This window comes from Solanum stenotomum, chromosome 1 (assembly GCF_019186545.1).
Source record: "Solanum stenotomum isolate F172 chromosome 1, ASM1918654v1, whole genome shotgun sequence".
Lineage (NCBI taxonomy): Eukaryota > Viridiplantae > Streptophyta > Magnoliopsida > Solanales > Solanaceae > Solanum > Solanum stenotomum.
Window position 1 is genome coordinate 22166456 of NC_064282.1, and position 20807 is coordinate 22187262.

Below are 20807 nucleotides of genomic sequence, written 5' to 3' on the forward strand. Positions count from 1 at the left end.
AACTGTTGTGCAAAATATGTGCGTGTATTTGAATGGTTAAACTCGTGTACAATTGTCTGAATAAAATACTAACAGTTATTTTCAGAGGAGATTGAAATCAGAAACTGAAATTGCAGTAAAGATGTTCCGTTGATGAACCTTGCAGAAACTTATTAACAAGAACAGTCAAGAATGTATGCAGTAATTGACTGAGTTACATGATTGTAGGACAATGAAAGGTGATGGATTTGTAGTAGGAAAAGCTGTTCACAACAGGTAGTACTCACCAACTTCCTAGATTTGGACACTGCTAAAGACTGGGGTGTCCCATGAAAACTATAGCTCTCTTTTCAATATCAGTGGTTGATGGCAATAAGGTGTATAACACTAGTATGCACTTCAATCAACTCATGAGTTTAAAGTAAAAGGGGAGAACATTTCCTTTGAGAGGCATGCAACCACCTGCTGTGAAACTAGTAGACTAGAACCAGATTAATCAACTTTTGTCACAGCCAACAACACATTCTATCAAACACATCATCCACTGAGAGATTAAACAAAAATACAACCAACGTTATTTATTGTACAATCATGAAAAAGTTTTCCATTTCTGTTCATGTTTGACTCTGGAAATGGATAATCTCATCTCAACTGAAATATTTCTCATATAGAACGGTAGCAATAGCAAGGGCGTCTCCTTTAGCCTTCACAGGGTAAAGCTCTGAACTTTCTTGCCACTTATTTGAATATGCTATCCACTCCTTTCTCCATTCCAACAAATTGAAGTCCACTTTTTCTTCCAAGCATCTAGATAGGAGCTTGAAATACATTGCTGCTCGTGGAAGATAGTATGCTTCTAATAAGCCACTCCAAAACTTGTTTGCTGATTGAAGAAAAGTAAAAGATCAAAATTCTTAACAATATTTATGATAAGAAGTAAAAATGAATAGGCTGAATTATCTGATGGGAATAGAGCTTACCATAATCATGAAGTTTACTCTGATTGTACTTTGCGTTGTCATACCACATAGTTATTTGTGTCCTTGCATTCCACTCATACTAAAAAGAAAATGCCAAAGGATTAGTAAACAGTAAGGAATAACTCGTTACGTTCTTAATCTCCAAGAAGTCAGCAGACAGAACCTCATCAGATAACGACATTTTGTTCAAAGCTTGGTGTAAGCTGAATAAATAATAAAGGAGAATCTTTTTTACTGGAAGGATTACCTTACGTTGCATCTTGCAATTTTCGTGCTATTATCCATGTCATTCCATAAGTTGGAAAATAACATCCTCTAAAAGAAGCTGGTCGCTAATGGTTATGGGAGGGTGTTTGTCAGAGCAAGCTTTTCCATGGGGTGGGTGATGGGGTTGGTCCAATCGAAGGGGGCTACTCATAGGATTTCTGATAAAAGAATGTAGCTTTGTAATGTGAGTCAATGAGGGGATAATTTAATGCCAAGAGTCATAGTTTGGGGTTCACCACAAAAGTCCCAAACTAAGAAAACTCGATAACATACAAAGTCTATGGCCTGCAAACGGAGAAAAAGCTCATTGAATCTATTAATTTCACTTGGTTGATTCTTCTGTTTTTCTATCAGTCTAAAAACACAAGGTATATTTGAATCACTAGCAAATTTAATTTAAGAACTTCCACTCTTGTTTTCCTTTCCTGTTAAATCAAGTAACTCAAATGGCAGAAGATATAAGATATCTTCATTTAGCTGTTCTCACCTGCTTCGTTTCATCAGAATTCATCGCCAAGTTTTTGGCACTCTCCAGCCACGTTCCAAGAAGAAAATTATCATCAGCTGCTAGAAGCTTGTCAATGTCCTTGATAAGTTGAAGGAATTTCTGACTATGCAGACTCAATGCTTTAGCATCCTCATGGTGGAAAGCAGATATTGCATCCAAGTAAACCTGGTTTGCGAGCTTGGAAAGTGATTGTCTGGTTAAATCCACCAAATCATATCTGTTGAAACCAAATACCCAAGTAGAGGTGATTCTCACATTTATGATCATTTTCATTGTGCACATGAGAAGAATAATACATATTCATCTCCTACGGTGAAATCAAAATGGCTAGAATTCCAGAGTCGAAGGTTTTACATGTTGCCATTCTATTCTATTGAAAATCCTCGCAATGCCTTTCTTTTTTGTTACAGGATTTTGAAGTTTCTTATTTATAATAACTACTCTCTCTATTGCATTTTATACAACACTCTCTTTTAATTAGTTGTTTATTCTTAACAGTTTCGTTTTGTATTAATAACATGCTCTCATAGGAATTGACACGGCATATAGAAGACTGCTAGATACTAACAGGGTACTTTTGTTATCTTGTGTTTTAAGTTTTATGTTAAAAGTCTCTCTTTCTTAAATTCCACTGAACAAACACCTTTGACAAAGAAATGGACCTTGGCCTAACATAACCCCCAAAAACTAGCTCATGAGGTGACAATTTCCCAAGGTCATATAAGGAGTTCAAGTTCCCTTTCCACATCCTATGTGGGACTCAACAACCTTCATGAAAAATGAAACATAGCGAGCAGTTCCTATTAATCAGAAAGTGCATGCCATGTACATGAAAGACAATGTGAAATCCAGGAATACATCAAATGGTTTTGAAACGAAGGTTTTGGAATTGTTATCAAAAAAGAAGAAAAGTAGTTTTGGAATATGAACTTGACTTCTACTATAGCACACATAAACATCCTAGACTTTCGGTTTACGTTTCTTCAAGAGTATTATATAGTTAATGAAAACAGTACATCACCATTAATTTCTTATTAAGCTATTATACTCCATTTCTCTCAGTATTTTTATTATTGTGGTGTCCGAGCCGTCTTGCACCCACCTTGACTAATTCCACAGGGTACCTGCTATCTCCCATCACCACAACAATTACTTGGTGATTCTGTCCTACAAGGCTTCGGCAGATAGGAAGAAATCACTTGGTGTTTTATTTTTATTTTTGCTTATGCTAGGATTTAAACTTGAGACCTGTTAGAATATGAATAGGTTTATACAATCCTATTAAAATAGGAATAGGTTTATACAATCCTATAAGAATAGGAATAGGTTTATACAATCCTATTAGAATAGGAATAGGAATAGAAATAGAAATAGGAATACTAAATAGTATCCTACTTGGTAAAGGATTGTATTCTAGGGTCTATAAATAGGGTCTCAATGTAATAATGTAAACAACAACAATTCAATAATATTCTTTTCCTATATTTCTCACAAGACCTCATGATTCCCAACCCACTTCATTGACACCATTGGGTGCAATCTCTTCCTCCCAATTTAGAGGTCACAAGCTTAGGCACAACTATTAAGGTAAAAGTTGGGGTTTTATTATACTTGAAGGAAAATGGATTCAGAAGTAGAAGTAATGGTATTTTTTTTTTTTTATGACAAGGGAAACCCGCAGCCACTACCCTTTTGGGTGCGCACAGGGTAAAACCCCCGCTCCTATGCAATAGGTCGCAAACCTAGAAGTAAAGGTATCTTCACAAGCAATTTGAATTTTTTTCTTAAAACAGTACAGCTATTGAAATTGTTACAGCATACCTTTATAAAAAATAATTTATTTTTTTTGGTTTCCCATCCGGTCCGGTACCCACATTGGAGCCCGACTAAATCCAGATTCGCGCCGGGAAGTCCCACGTTGGGGGGTAAAGCGCTCCCTAACAAAGGCGACTCTGTACCCAAGGGGACTTGAACCCAAGACCTCTTGGTTAAGAATGAAGGAGTACTTACCAATCCACCACAACCCTTGTTGGTTTATAAAAAATAATTACTAACATACAGGATCATTTGGAAAAAGCAGCTCCTCATAAAAGTTGCTTAACCAATAGCTGGTTTTTAGCTAAAAATATTTTTAATATTCAAAGGGAATGGAAAAAATAACAAAGAAATTATCCAAATAACAGGTTCAATTTGAAAATTCTTATCATAAAAAAGAAGCTGCTAAAATTATGAGGTAACTGTTGACAGAAAGCCACTAAACAGCTCAGACGCTTTCTTTTAAAAATTACAGACTTGTTGTTAGAGATATTGGTTCATCTTAAGGTGCATTGGAGAAGGAAAATGGGAAAGGCGAAGCTCATATTGACAAAAGGTAAAGCCTGCAGATGCAGAACATCAAGCAGCTTGCCTTTGTAAGTTTATTGAAGCCATCGGTTGAGCGCAAAAATGAATATTCTTCATGCATTATGGAATTCTGTACAATAAGGGACATCTGGTAAGCTGCTTTGCCATGAAAGGCATAGAATCCACTTATATGAGTAAGGGCTTCTTGCTCAGAAGTAGCTACTCGGATTTGCAGTTCCCCTTGAGCACTAATGTCACCATTGTACAACACTAGGCTTTATAGGGTGCTCTGAGACTTTTGAAGTTGCTAATTATGTAAGTGGCTTTAATTTTGTTCATTCGATACTACATTTTACAGTATCCTGACATAGATTGGGGGAAGGAAAGAACTACTTTTTTTGGTATGTTGCTTTTCTCTTCTATATTTTCTAAATAATATAACATGTCTAATCTGGATTATATCAATACAATAGTAGAGTCTTCTTATGCATAATAAAGCACTAATGCAATTCTTTAGGCTTCCAAACTGACAAATTTGGATCAACATTATTGGTACAGATGCAAAGATTTCTTGGAAATTTTAGTTTTCACCCCTCTTTTTAAGAATTAGAATGAATAGTTGGATATACTTTATATGTGCCTGCAAATAAAAGGGATCACGTATCATTTTTCATCACTTGTGAAAGTCAGAATCAGCCTTTACCTATATGTGAGGCTTCCAGAAAGTTCTTTTCCTGCATCAAGGAATAGCTTTAATGCCTTGATGACATCCTCAGTAGAATACCATAGGTGAGGCTTTGGTAGACTGGAGCTTTTTTCAGAGAAAAGGAACCGCCTATTCCACTGGAACCCTGCAAGTTGTTGCATCCCGTTCTGATTGGACATATCAGTCCCCGATATACCAGTTCCTGTCTTCCCTGAGGGATCCCAGTCAGGGAATTTCACAATGTAGTCTGTGTTGTGAAACTACAAATTGCACAAGGAAGAGGCCAGGGTGAGGGATAGAAACAAATGCCAGTGACAAATCATGAAAACTGGGATGTAGACATTTAGTGCTTCGAAGAATTTTCTTTCAGATCATGGCTTTAATATAAGATTTCTCTCCTCTTTTCTCCTGAATAGGTTATGATAATTGAACATGATTTGATAAGCAAGCATACATACGAGGTAAGAAATTTGTGAAGGATTTCCAATGTGCAAGATATACATTTTAAGTTGAAGACAGAAATTAGTTCTGGATATTCGTATAGTTTTCACTAATTAGATGCTGAGAGATGCAATGAGCAGCTAATTGCATCATAATTTTAGCTAGAAAGATATTAACTAGTTATCACTTCAACCTAAACACACATACTATCTTAGACTGATGACTCCCTAACAGAACTAATCTAGCATATATGATATAATACATCAGAAGCTCCAGAATATTACATGTCCTCATATACAAGAAATGATTAACAATCCATTCTCCTTAGAATCACAAGATGTAGGATTAGATGTTTAAGCACAAACAATTATGAAGAACTTACAGCTATTCCATCAGTACAGTTGTAGATTGTATGATAAAGGATTTCCCAAGCAGCTTCAATTTGATCATTCACTTTACCATAACGTCTACGAGAATAGGATTTCAACCATCCCTAGCAGCGAAACAAATAAAATCTGATGTGAGGATCGGCGCTAAGAACAAATTTTGGGTTTTAGGAGATTTAAACACAGGTGAGGCAAGTGAATATGAGCTTCAAAGATACCATAATAATATGACATAAGTAAATGGTATATTGAGAGTGTATTCAAGAATCAATGATAAAATTGCACATCCTCATCAGATTAAATGACATTTGGAGACTTTTCGTTTTCTTATAGAACTAGCCTACAAGATTGATTGATATTGAGCCCAGCAAGTATCAAAGGAACTTACAGTAGCATAAATCAGTTTTCAGTAAGACAGCAAACAACTACTGAATTATATTACACCTTTCAACATGCACCAATACCAGCTTTATATAGAGAAAGAGATTCAATGAAATATGTCCAAAAAGGTCAGTAGAACTCATCAAAGATTATTAAGCTCAGTAATTCCCATTCCTGCATTTGCATAGGAAATAATAGTGCACAAAGATGAGTTTTTTGATAAAAAATCGATATGCACACAATAGAGGCCAATCAGTTCAAACCTCATCCTCAAGGCACCGCTACTGTTTTTGTGTCAAGCATATAATTAAAGATTAAAAATCACCGTTGATCCAAATCAACATATTTTCACAAGGTTCGAATTATTTTATAGTAAAATTTCAAAAGATCACAGGAGAAATTGACAAAAGCAGAAGAATACAGCAAAACCAAGAAACAAAGAGTTCTTGGCTGAAAGTTAATTCAGTTCTATAGAAATTACAGTTCTGAATTCTAAAGTCAAAAGTATAGCCTTATGCAACAGTTTTGTTGTATAACGAGCTTAGAAAGCATATAAGTTAAAACAGAAAGGGAGATTGAATAGAAAAGGCTCTTACAGAAAATGAGCAAAAAATTTCTGTGGTGATAATTATCATGAATCCTCATGATTTCTAATTAACACAAGATTGTTACCTGAAGTTGAAATTTACCCCCTCTAAATGCCATTTCGGGCATCAGCTCATAGACAACTGGATTGTGTTCTATTCCTTCCATGCACATTCCAACACCAACCTGCCAAAGAGTATCCAGCAAGCAAAGAAAATAGTAATGGACATTCGACAAATTCAACGAAATGGATTAAAAACTCAAGTAAAATCATAGTATGCAACTGTTCAAGAGGATATAGAATCATAAAAAGTCTGAGATTCTGAATATTACCTTTAGAAAGAAACAAATAACAAAATATTTTTAATGAAATGATAAGAGATTTTACCATTGTTGAGTTCTCACTTGTGCGGGCATTAATAGGACCAGAAGCCACTGCATCTATCACTCCATACATTTCAATGTTGCCTCCAAAGTTGTGCAGCATACACCTTTATGTTTTGTTAGAGTAACATTAGAAAAAGAATTGATTGATATTCAAGCTTTGATAATAGGTGAAACAACATATTCAGGAACCAAATTATACAGAGTTGTTTCTACATAGAACCCTCTGATTACCATATATAAGGAGTGTCATAGAATTGAGAGGATGATTTCCATATTGGTTTAACATCAGCAAATAGATCAAGAACTATCATCTTCCCACGTGGAACAGAATGTAAAAGTGCCTGTTTGAAAGCAAAAAAGTAAAATTAAGTAAGAACAACAGTCTGCAAATTAGAAGAGTCTGATGGAGAAAATATGTTCTTGTCAAGGGTGCGATGTTTTGTTGTCCTTTTTGTTGTTAAAAGATTGACTTTACAAATATGGAAGGAATAAGGAGATCATATTGTCCTCTAAACTGAGAATTTTGTGGCATCGAAATAATAAGTGCCTTCTAATCACGCAAGTAACATGATCAATATTTTTTTCCTGCAGACGTTAGTAATCACCACATAAATGACAGAAAACCTACAATACCTTTAGATGTTCAAGAAGTGACATTTAGTACTATCCAAGTACACCGTATCACTCAACACAAAAGCTCCCCATGGTATCTATATTTGTAATGAAAAACATGAAGATCACGACACTATCAAGATAAATGATACTATTACATAACTAAAAAGGAGATAAAGAAAAGTAAGAATCACACACTCGCATGTACTTCAAATCAGAGATCCTTTTTTCTAATGTTCTCCTGGTTCATCTCACTCAGTTTTTAAGTGAATGTATGTATATAAGCAGAAGCAGAAAAGGGAATTTGGGTAGTGAAATAGCAAGCGACATTTAGTAACACTTTTTTGTGTAGTAAGTTGTGAAGAAATAAGAGAAGAAATATATTGATACCATCATAACTTGGTGAAAACAAGACACTTATATGTATACGTGTCAAACACCGTCTATGGGATACTGTGCAACTTAAAAACTTAATCTAACATTCTAACACTAACATTTAAACTCTAACAAGCAGCCTCAAACTGAAATGTGGGAAGATCAACTTGAATTAACTTATTTTGTTAACATAGAACAGTAAAATAATCACATAATAGTATGCCAGGACAACTATCAGAAAATTTTGCAAGAAAGGCGCTATAAAAGTTATGGTCAAAGGAATCTTGATGGAGAAGTTTTGATCACCGAAACTCGAAGGATAAGTACACAGGAAAGTGACCAGAGTAGTAAGGGCAAAAGGCAGTGTAGACATCAATGGCAACCAAAGAAAAGAGGTGTGGCGCCACCAGATTGGTCACCTAAAATACTCGCGATCACCGGAAAAGGGTGCAGTGACGCTGAAACAACCATAGGAAACCCGCAAAAAAATTACCATAGAAGAGGTCTCGAAATGATCACCCCAAATAGGGATGGCACAAAGAGTAGTCACCAGAAATAAGGAGTAGTGCCTCCAGAACAATCGCCAGAAACAAATAAGAATAGATAAAGTATGAAAAGAATGTTATAAGATTATGAAAAGAAAGATAAATGTTGCCCATGCAGACTACATAAGATTGCTACTCAGTAAGCACAAAACCAGAAGCTACGGGTCTCAGCCAAAATCGCTGCGACTGATACTATATGAGAAAATAAGAGAAGAGAAAAGATGTATTGATGACGGGTTAATCTGAATACAAGACAAACTTATTGATGAGTGTCAAATTCAATACATATGATATTTGTCAAATGTGTGACAATATACAAGCATTTTACTGATAAAAAAAAACTTAAGAATTTATTAGTTCTAACATTCTAAAAATAGTACAACACAACACATAAAAAATAATCATATCATATCATATTACATATATCATATATCATATCATATATATAAAATAGAACCTTAGGCCCGCCTACGTGGCGCCTCCACAAACCAGAATTCTCTTTTAATTTATGAAAAGTCGCGACTTTAATGAAGAGTTGCGACTTTTATGAAAAGTTGTGACTTCTATGAAAAGTTGTGACTTTTATGAAAAGTTGTGACTTTAATGACGAGTTGCGACGTTCATAAAAAGTTGTGACTTTTATGAAAGGTTGTGACCTTTCCGAAGGGTTTCAACTTTTCCAAATAGTTGTAACTTTTTCGATAAGGCACAATAAACATTTGTTCACACTACCCTTTGTTGTCTATAAATAGAGGGATTTTCTCTCATTTTAAAACAACGAAAAATTCTGAACCTCTTCTTCTTTTTCTTCACAATTAAATATTTGTATACTTTGCTCCTGTTGAGTGGCTCACTTACATCATTGCTTATATTACAAATCCTGGTATGTATTTTTACAGTCATTAATTTATGCTTATATTATTAAGAATAAATGATAAGATGTAATAATTTTCATTTTCCTTTACATTATTAATTTTTGTTACTACGTAATCTTGTATGTAAGATAATATAGTGTTTTAGTTTTATTGGCTGAAAGGTTATAACTATTATTTTATAAACTCCATGATATTAAATTCCCGCACGAAGCGCGGGTAATTTTACTAGTATATATATAAAACAGAACCTTAGGCCCGCTTATGTGGCGCTACCACAAACAAGAATTCCTTTTTAACTTATTTATTTATTTACAAAAATAGCCTTCCCCTTTCATGAAAAGTTGCGACTTTAATGAAAAGTTGCGACTTTAATGAAGAATTGCGACTTTAATGAAGAATTGCGACTTTTATGAAAAGTTGTGACTTTTATGAAAAGTTGTGACTTTAATGAATAGTTGCGACTTTTATAAAAAGTTGTGACTTTTATGAAAGGTTATGACCTTTCCGAAGGGTTGCAACTTTTCTAAATTGTTGTAACCTTTCCGATAAGGCACAATTAACATTTGTTCACACTGCCCTTTGTTGTCTATAAATAGAAGGAATTCCTCTCATTTTAAAACAACGAAAATTCTGAACCTCTTCTTCTTCTTCACAATTAAATATAAATATTTACGTACTTTGCTCCTGTTGAGTGGCTCACTGACACCATTGCTTATGTTACAGATCCTAGTATGTATTTTTACAGTCATTAATTTATGCTTATGTTATTAAGGATAAATGATAAGATGTAATAATTTTCATTTTTCTTTACATTATTAATGTTTGTTGCTACGTAATCTTGTATGTAAGATAATATAGTGTTTTAGTTTTAATGACTGATAGGTTTTAAGTATTATTTTATAAATTCCGTGATGTTAAATTCCCGCGCGAAGTGCAGGTCATTTTACTAGTGAAGCAATAAATGGATATACTAAAGTACAAAATGACATGGCCGTCTGACCATGTCATATAAAGAAATAAGATTACTTCCTCTACTGAATTGTACCTCCATCTGTGGTGGCATTAATGTTTGTTTCTACGTAATCTTGTATGTAAGATAATATAGTGTTTTAGTTTTAATGAATGATAGTTTCTAAGTATTATTTTATAAATTCCGTGATGTTAAATTCCCGTGCGAAGCGCTGTTCATTTTACTGGTGAAGCAATAAATGGATATACTAAAGTACAAAATGACATGGCCGTCTGACCATGTCATATAAAGAAATAAGATTACTTCCTCTACTGAATTGTACCTCCATCTGTGGTGGCTTCCAGTATTTGGAGTCAGAATAAAATAGCCAGCCCTGCATATTGTCAATCAAATAGAAGTTTGTTCATGAATTCATGCAGCAATGTAGAAATACAAAACTAAACTTTAATGTACTCTAGAGCAAAGAGGCCAATCACAAGAAAATTTTTTCTCAGGGCATATCTTTATACAAATACCAATACTAGGTAAATGGAGTCAATGACAAATGAACTCTCATTCACCACAAGATCCAAACCTAATGACATACTACTTCATCTGTGGATTGCTAAAAAGTGATGAAAGAAAGATCCTGTTACTGATTCAACTTTCACTCTAAGCCACCAGGATCCAAGATTCACATGCATAATCATATATTGTTGAAGTAATAACACAATGAACCATTGAGCTTCAGAGGTTTTCCATCTTCTGGTTAAGACATATACAAAGACCAATTGAAAAACCATAAAGTGGATTCCATCGACTAGGGGTTTTTCTTTCCAGACATGTAGTTTCACCTCATGAGGGGTTCTTTTATTTGACAACTTAAACGGTCTTTTCTGTATCTGTTTGAATCAATGTAAAACTTAGGTTAAGAAACTCAAGCGTATAATATATTTGTTCACAACTGATTGATCCCACCCATTGGCAGCCAATTTGCTTATCTTACCGCTCTAACACCACCACACACACACCCTAAATCCCCATTTCTTTAAGTTTGCCTTTTTCTTCTTTTTGACAGAGTAATGGCCAGGCTGTTTACAACCTTTTACTGAAGCTTTTACCATAATTCTCTTCTTATAAAATAAAAACAGCGGAATTGAGCTCACATTTCTTATGTTTTTAACTTCCAAAAAAAATTTCTATACTACTTGTTTTAAGATGTCAAAATTTACAACAGAGCACAATAGAGCTCAAGTTATGCTATCATTAAACAAATCAGTAGCCAAGTAAGAGTAAGAAGTATACTTGCATCAACCACACTGCATTGCTATTTGCTTTTGACATTGCTTTGTACACAGCAGATCCGAGAGATGAAATATATGTTGGATCATCAGTAGGTGGAGTGTTCTCATTGAAAGTATCACTGTGCAAACATGCAACTTATCGGATTATGAATCATAAACCAAAAATTGATATGAAACTTTTAATTTCCCTGTTTTAGACACTAAGAATAAACCTTGAGTGGAAGTTAAAAGAATTCTAAATTTGATGCCCTGAAACTGCCAGATAAGATCCCTAAGCAGGGCATTAATTGTCAAGATCAAGAAGTTCTTGACTTAGTTTGCAAGACCCTGTTACAAGTTCCACCCTTAAATGTTCTGATCAAAAAGTGTTCTGACTCTCCAATCTTACATGGATCATTTAGGAGGAGAGATACTTCAAGAAAAAAGAGAATATTATGACTAGTACTTACAGGCTGCAAGAGGTGGTGATTGTACATTTAAGGGCATAATGAACAAGCAGGACATTGTCTTTCAGTATTAAATCTAATTTTTTATTTAGCTTTAAGTTATAAATTATAAATCTTTATAGCCTCATATCTCTCCTAATGTCATTAACTGAATTTCAGTTCAATCAATAGACTGTTAGGCAACAACATACAAAAGATAAGAGCAAAAAAATCAACTTTTTCAGGCTTGAAAAGAAAGAAGCCCTAAAACATGAATAGTAAACCAGATCAAAGTGAAAGAAGAAACTTTTTTTAATAGAGTAGATCAAAGTGGAAAAACTTGAAACTGCTTGTGAATTCAATGCACTTAATTAGGCCAGAAGAAGTAGTTTAGTGGGATGATGGACTACCAGTTGTAGATATCAGTGATGTCTCCGTATTCTGCAGTGAACATACAAAACATGAATCACAAAAGAGTCAGTTGAGATCAAATGACAGCAAATATCCTATTATAGGCTGCAAAACATTGACTCTATTTTTATCAAAGACAAGGCCAGGAAGTTGACCCTGCATTGAATTGTCAAATAAACAATATAAACAATGATTCATGAACTATAACCAACAATATGGCTACATCACTGAAATTAGGAATTTGCATCACAGCCCCACCCCCACAAATATGATCATCATTATGAAACTAGATCCACTAGATATGTGCTTTGCCTTCTTCCTCAGCATGAGTTGAGGTCAAACAAGTATTTTTTATTTTTTTTTGATCCATTAAAGCACCTTATACTGCAGTTGGACTAAAATATAGGCACTGGGAGAGGGAGAGGGAGAGAAAGAGAGAGAGAAGAATTAGATGTTGAAAGTCATACTACTTGAGGGGTTGGAATTAAATCACTGATATTTTTTTTATCTTTTCTTTTTCTAGTGAAAGGAGGCCCCAAGTGGAGCAGATGGTATTCTGAGCTTCTTTTCATTTGGGGAGTCTTAAGTCATAGTCCTATATTTACAATATTCACACTACAAGATAGAAAAAACTAGCAACCTCTAGCACATACTATCAACAAAAACAACAATATTTAAGTATTTTGAGCTCAATTGAAGTCATCAATGATCATAGAAGTCTAATGGTATATCGATTATTGGCAGGACCACCACACTCATCGGCTTTCTGATATTTATGCCAAGATGCTTTTTCTTCTTTAAGAGGTATCTGTCAGAATAGAAAATGCATCAAGCACTGTATGCGCTTTCCCCTCCCTACCATGTTATCTAGATTTAACCTAAGTGCGAACCATACAATGAAATTCATATTAGGTGTGTTGCTCCGCAAATGGTTGCTCAAGGATTTTAAGGAAATAATTACACTTAAAAAAGCAAATAGAAAAAGAAGACAGAGCCACATTTAATATAAGCTTTCATTAGGGCATGACTGATACAAGTGCTAATTGTTAAACCATTAGTAGTAAATCATAATAACTCGTTATTTTAAAGGCACAAATACAAAGCATACCATCCAATTTTGGACTGAGAGTACAGATGCGGAAATTGCTGAAAACTGGAATCATGTTATACGACTAGCAGATTCCAGTAAACACATAAATACCTAATACAAAGATCCTCTGTAGGAACAAACCCATGCTCCCAAAAAAGAATTATAACAGACTGACAGAATACAACTTCAGAAGTAGGATAGTACAGATCCAACATAAATTATAGGGTCCTAATTCCCGGGGAAGTCCCAACAGATATGTAGTCAGGGTGAAACAAGTTGATCTTGCTAGAGAAGTGCTGATATTCAAGTGCTGGCCATTTATCTCTTTCCTAGGGAAGTGCTCAGTCATGTGCTTGTCATGTATGTGAATTTTGCTTTTCTCTAAGCTTCATCATATTTCTGTTTCTAAATGTACAAGGAAGGCAAAAGTATGTCAATAACTAAAGCAATCGTTCTCTCGAATTTGTTCAGATTTACCAGGATATTTTAAGTTTGTTTGTGACAATGTGGACACAGAGAATATCCCCTAAGTTGGTGCATGTTCATCTCTTCATACTGGCATTAGACTTCTGGACAACATTTTAGAGGTATAGAGTTGTGGGGAACTCATTGGTTTTCCCAGTGAAGTGTAGTGGCATGTAATTTTTTTGTATATTCTTTTTCTTTCCATTAGTTCATTTAACATAGAATTGGAAACAGATAAGTGTAATGTGTTAAAAATCTTTGGCTCCTTAATGTTCTATGTTCAAAATGGATAAAGAGAAAGCAACAGAACAAGAATAAAAGAGGTTAGGAAGTTCCACAAAAGTATAGAATCCTTTTACATTTTTCAAGACCAAACAACTTTTGTCAATGTTCTGTTCATTAAAGGAGAATCCTGAAATCATTTCAACTGAAAGCAGAAGTATAGCTTACCCTTAATCTGTTTCTGGATAAATGCCTCTCCAATTTCGATAAATAAGGGATCGGAAGGAGAAAGGAGAAAAGTACAACACCATCGAGAGTCGCCACTAACAGTGTTCCTAAGAAAAGTATAAACTCCATCAGGTAAAAAGATCAAATCTTCCCAGTATCTGACAATAAATGTTTTCCAGCCAAGTTAGATGTACTTTTTAGGGAGCACTTCAGAAACATAGAAAGATTAAAATTATCAGGGATAGAATTTTTACTTTCAGAAACAAAAGGTTCATCATCACCTGTAAAAAAAGTGAGTCCTTGAAATACTCTACTTCTTCAACACAAAAAAAAAAAGTTCATCGGAATTCGTAGATTGCTCTATACGAATTTAAAATTGGAAACCTCTTTGTTCGTTTTTAGATTATAGAAGAGAAGTCGGTCAGAAATTTAGAGGACAGAAGAAACAAACTAAATGGCACATCTCACTAGCTGTCATAAGCTTATCATCTAGCACACATCACAGAAATCAAACTTAGTTAGAACCATGTTGAATAGAAGTTCTATAACTTTCATGGAGAGTGAAGTGACGGGAAAGAAAGAGATTGTGAAATATTTGCATATTCTCAAAACAAAAACAAGAGAAGACAATGTTATGAAAAGGACCAGCAAGATGGAAATGTGGTCAACTATATCCAGAGAGAAAGTTAAAAATAGTTCTTCCCAAAGATTTTCTATTACTTGTTACCATTCTCAAAAAAAAAAAAAAAAATTGTACGTATTTGACATCCTCTATTTTTTCTGACAAAAACGTTTACTAGTCAAAATAGGAGGGAAGGAAGAGATGTCTCCCAATGCGCAATGTCAGTTTCCATCTCAAACTATACAGAGGCTCAGCAAAAATGTTAAAGAATGAGAAATATTCAGCAAAGAGTAGCAACAAGAGTGATGTTTCCTATGCCTTCTAAAAATCAAAAAGAGGCAGGCAATAAATGCATAAAATGAGGATCAACACCTCATCTCACATGCTATGGTGGCAGAGCGTCTCACATGAATTCAGTGGAAGTGGAGAATATTACCCAAAATATGCTAATCATATGGGACACAGTATGTTAGTACTTCTAATAAAACTGCACACTTCAAATTGACATACCAGTCCCCAAGCCTCGTGATATTTGCAGACGGGAATATCTTTTTCAATGCAGCTGGAACATTTCCAGAGAATGATGGAAGCACTAGCAGACATTAGAGAAGAAAAAAAAAGACAAGCAAATAAATGTAAGTAAGCATATTGTGTATTGAAGAAGTAAAGAACAGAAACACCTTTAGCTTAATTGGTACACTAGGCTACGAGAAACCATAGTCTGCTAATCAGAAATCGGTCATACAGAAGAAAGGCAAAATAGTTGGAGGTTCCTTTGAAACCAAAATACTGTCATACCTGGGGTCATGCCTAACTCCTGCATCCGAGATAATATCCATTTCTGCAATGCTAACTGAATATTTAACCAGTTTTGAGATAAAGGCCCACCCCATCTGCAGTGGAATATAGCTTTGAAGTGTAAATTAACGAAAATGAAACACAATATGATACAGAGAGCAATACACAGCAAACTTTGAAGCATAGATTCCAAGAGAAACATAATACAAATAAGGATGAATTCAGTCACATCTGCTATATGGACAAGTAAGAGTGCAGCTAACGATCCATGCTTTCACTTTCATTTTTAAGAAATACAAAGTCTATTGTGAAAAATGAGGGATTGTGCTAAGATAAACAACCTCATGAAGGTAAACGTCCCATCTGGTCTATCTTACCTCGACAAGAAATTGGCAAGACACTATGGCAAAGGATAATAGGCAGCAAAAAAAGCATGGAGATGGATACAGTGACCTAGCTTATCACCTGCTGGCCATCCAATCGTATGACAAGGATTGCATGAATCAATCAGATGACAAGAAAATTTAGAATTTTATAGATCTTATAGACAAGCAAAACTCACTTAGATGTAGTGGAGCAGCCTAAAATAGGCCTGCTCAACACATCTGAGGTATTCTCATTTCTTAGGTACTACACCGTTTAACTTTGAGCACCATACCAAAGCTCAAAGTCCATTTTCTGCATGACATTTAATTCACATAATCTTTACAAATTATATACCCTGGCCTCACAAGATACCTGAACCAGATAATATTTGTTACAATATTCAGTTTGCCAGCATATGTTGTGGCTGGAAAAGCCCTTCATTGAAAGAGAAGTTAGAAGTAAGGGACAGATTATAGCACTCACGCGTGTAGGTTTCCCATGCGAGCCCAAGCCAGGAAGGCAGGTCCACCGAAGAAATTATTTAATTCTTGGGTAGTAATATTATAATCCTGACCATCAACAAACATGAGACAGAAAGTGCTTATAAGTGTCTAACAAAGCATCTTATAAATCAATATCAGACTGTCATGGGCTATAACTAATCAAATGCTGTGGTATTTGTCTCTTACACACACAGTATTAAGAAACCCAAGGTAAACATCAAGCAGATATAATATCTGTAGGAACATAAGATAAGGACAAAGTGACTATAAAAGAACTAGGAAGGTAACACTAAGCAGATATTGGCACATTGCTTTTAAGCACCAAATAAAATAGTCAAGACTTAAAAGAATGAAGGGTATATATTTTCAGTAAATCTAAGAGAAAATTGATGATCTGATGGCAGCTGAAACTTTAAATACTTCGGAACAAAGAATAGAGATTTTAATTAACAAACTTCATCTGAAATAGTGCCCACGTTCTGGTCTACTTCATAGAAGTAGATTCAAGACAGAAGTGCTAAGATTAGCAATATGAATACAACGCATAGGTTAGCAACGATAGGTTTATAGCAATGGTACTACCACAACTGATTCCCCTAACATACACACAACTCAGGCCCTCGCTCAAAGGTATCTAACAGCTTGTATGACTTTCCTTGTATAATATCAAGCAGGAACTGCCATGGAAACAACCATGGTCTAAATTAAACTAGTTGAACCCACAAAATCCAATGCTATAAAAATACCAAGAAAACTTTTTGCCAGATAGCTTCTTGTCCCGTAAATGCTAGAGGTAAGTTGATTCCTTGAAGTGCCATCCAATCAATCTCTTTCTCCCATCTTTGCCAATCCCACCAAACATATGAATCTGCATGGAGAAGTAGAAATATGCTAAGCTGTTACACTTGCAGCATCTTTAAAATACCAATAAGTAGAAATACGCTAAGTTGTTATACCAGAGGCATCTCAAAAAATACCAACAGTAAGCATCCATAAGTAGAAAAAACATGATTCTCCTAATGTCAACATTCCACAGAGTAGACTTATCAAGTAAAATGGTTTTCAATCAAGCTCAACTCAATCTGAACAGCTTAAACCTACTGGAATAGTTCACAAAAATGGCTGAAATCGTGAGGTATCTACAGCTCCATCACTCATTATAAATGCTTTGCTTTCTTGATTGACACGACGTCCTGATAAGTTGTCCATGAACAGAGTAAGACTGGTCACAGCCTAGAAAAGATAGGGATGACAAACCGTCAAATAGATCTGTTTGTCTTCTCTATTTTGCTGTTAGGATATCATTTTCTAATAAGTTCAGGCACAGGAGAGAATTTTCTAAGAGAACCTTGGTTTTGCATAAGATATCCAAATGAAAGCCCTCAAACACTGCATCGCTAACATACTAATAATAAGTGTCTTTAATTATGCACAAGTATGCCAGGGAGGATCGAGGAACATCATGAATTTGGTTTCATCATCCTATGATTAGATGAGAAAAGTAATGAGTTCTACAGAGAGCAAGGAAAAATTACTAGAAAAGAGAAGGCAAAAGAAGACATCAACTTCACTTGCAGAATCACAGAGAGGAAATTGCAGTGGCATAAGGATTTGGATATCAGAAGACAGATGCTCACACACTTTTAAAAAATCAACCAAATACTGCATTATGTTCTCCATCATTTATGTATTGGGGGAAGACTTACTACCAGAATTTCGGTGATAGTGAGTCTGTAAGGGCACTTTATAATGCGTAACGACTTATGCATAAAAGGTTGTTGGGGAAGGGGGAGAGAGAGAGAGAGAGAGTTGTATGCTTACAGCTGGATGTGACAACATTTTGATAGTAGTTCCATGGTACTGGCCGTTGGATCATCACTCCTCTCGCTTCTACAAGAGGCAGTGCACCTGGCTTGGGAACTGAAGCTAACTGAACACCCCCTGTCTTGTCCCATGAAATATGAGCTCCACACTTATACTTTAAATACCAGTGTAGACCCGATGCAATTTCAACAGCTGTAGTTCCTTGAATTCTAAGAGAAAAAAAATCAAAAATAGATTCATAATCTAATTTAAGCCTCTTTCAACTGTATCTCTGCACTGGATAACAAAATTCTAAATATTATATTCTCTTCTACTTTGAAAAGAAAATCTGGACTACAGATGCCAAAAGAGGCTATGGCAATCAACTGTCAACCCTTAAGACTTAAATATATCATATTCAAAAGCTCGTACTGATTACGGAGAGTGCTAATTGATATCAACAAACTAATCTCTTTAAGAATTTTGCAAGAAACTTGCCCTTTGCAGAAATCAGCAGCACCTGGTATGGGGGCAAAGTTGGCAATATTATGAACCAAGGACTTAAACCAAACAATAACTTATTAAACAATGTGCACGTGGAAAAAGTAAATTAGGAGTATAAAACCACCATTGAGTGCTTAAAGGAAAACAAAACTTTTCTACAGTAAAAAGAACACAACATTTTAAGCAAAACGAGTCCCAGAAAATACACGTCAAAAAGTAACATAATAAGATCCTTGTTTAACATACAAAATTTCAGGTGAATTTCTGCGTGAACTCTTGTAATTTGTTATACGAAAGCAGCTTCCTCCACCACAAAGATCCTACATTTACATATGAAATGTCACGTATAGATTTCAAATACTCAAGTAACAAGTCAGTTCGGCAACAAAAAAAATGTGCCAGTAACAAAAATATACAAATATAGAAGATCCTTACTTACAGCGGCCTAGACGATTATTCAACATCATTAGGGAGAAAAAAGTTACGGGAAGCCACTTAAATACAATCTCTTACCTTCACTTATTCAACATATACATATTGTATCCTTGTATACACAATGATCATTAAGTGAGCATCATTAACCTATTCTGATGGTACTAACAAGTGTTACAACAATAATTTCTTCCCAAAATTTGTACCATGATGTCTCAGGCTCAAACCCCAGCAAAGCCAAAAAACACTAGGTGATTTCTTCACATCTATCCTAGCCTTACTAGATAGAGCTACTTCATACGTGTTGTTGGTGAGAGAGGTATTCCGTGGAATTAGAGTTGGACACCACGGTTATCAAAATTTATTACTGAACCAATGAAAAGTTCACACAAAGGACATATACTGACGCATTTGTAAGCTTATAACCATAGAAGTCAACAAGTTCTTCAAAAATGACATTATCTCAACAATCTTGAGCATTGATCAATTAGAACAAAGAAAAGCAGTAAACTTTAAGTTACAGCAACAATAAATTACCAATTCCCAAACAAAAAGAGACTAAATGATAGAGACCCAAAACTGGAAAAAAGACAATGGAGCTAATAGTACAGTACCTTGGAGATAATCTTAAATTCAAAACTGTGCAAATGGGCCGGAAGTAACCTCTGCAAAACACCCTTAGCTGCAGATTCTTGCACTACAGATTGCGCCCGTTTGCTATCCAAACGCCTTAGCACAGAATCTACAGCATCTGATCCCAATGTTGTACATAGGAACACAGAAAGAATTGCAAGAAGAAACCAAGACTTCAAATTTATCATATTTTCTTGGAATTTGGAGCTTCAGAAACAAGTCTAATGGCTGCTAATCATACATACTATGTTAATTTGAATACCAAATGGTGGATAGTGTCTTTTTCTTTGTTAGGTTTTTGGGTAAGAACATTTGGAGATTTCAAAGTTTAAGGTTTATTAATGTGGGAATCTTAATTAAACAATTAGAGCCACTAAGTGATAATTTTGCTTTAGTGTTCTTAGTTGTCTTCATAATTTCTATTGACTTATTATCTTTGACAAAGGAATTCGAAAATTGGTTACATCACTTTTTAGTCTTTTGCAAGTTACCTTTTTGCATATCAAGGGAGAAAATATGGTTTTCTTTAATTTACATATTTTTTCAAATTTTATCTTAAATATTTATTAGTATTTATTTTAATTTTAAGAAAAATTATATATCAATTAAGTTATATAATACTTTAATAAGAATTGTGATACAAAATTTAAAATGAACAAATAAAAGTCAATGAAAAGAATAT

General features: G+C 34.8%; 1 protein-coding gene across 2 annotated transcripts; it reads right to left on the reverse strand.

The window, feature by feature from the left end:
- Window positions 1-574: 574 nt before the first annotated feature.
- LOC125841991 (alpha-N-acetylglucosaminidase) lies at window positions 575-20484 on the reverse strand. Of its 2 annotated transcripts, XM_049521183.1 has the most exons (19): window positions 20107-20484; window positions 19307-19380; window positions 18575-18786; window positions 17500-17621; window positions 16734-16819; window positions 15885-15979; window positions 15597-15678; window positions 14465-14571; window positions 12459-12489; window positions 11625-11742; window positions 10663-10713; window positions 7195-7304; window positions 6965-7067; window positions 6664-6762; window positions 5607-5717; window positions 4781-5043; window positions 1714-1951; window positions 960-1038; window positions 575-862 (listed from the first exon to the last, which is right to left on the reverse strand). In XM_049521183.1, the coding sequence occupies exons 1-19, from the start codon at window positions 20311-20313 to the stop codon at window positions 627-629; spliced, it is 2424 nt and encodes an 807-aa protein (XP_049377140.1). In that variant the 5' UTR covers window positions 20314-20484; the 3' UTR covers window positions 575-626. The 2 variants fall into 2 exon arrangements, with proteins under 2 accessions (XP_049377140.1, XP_049377149.1); XM_049521192.1 differs by lacking the exon at window positions 19307-19380 and having other exon boundaries at window positions 20107-20284.
- Between the last annotated feature and the right edge of the window lie 323 nt (window positions 20485-20807).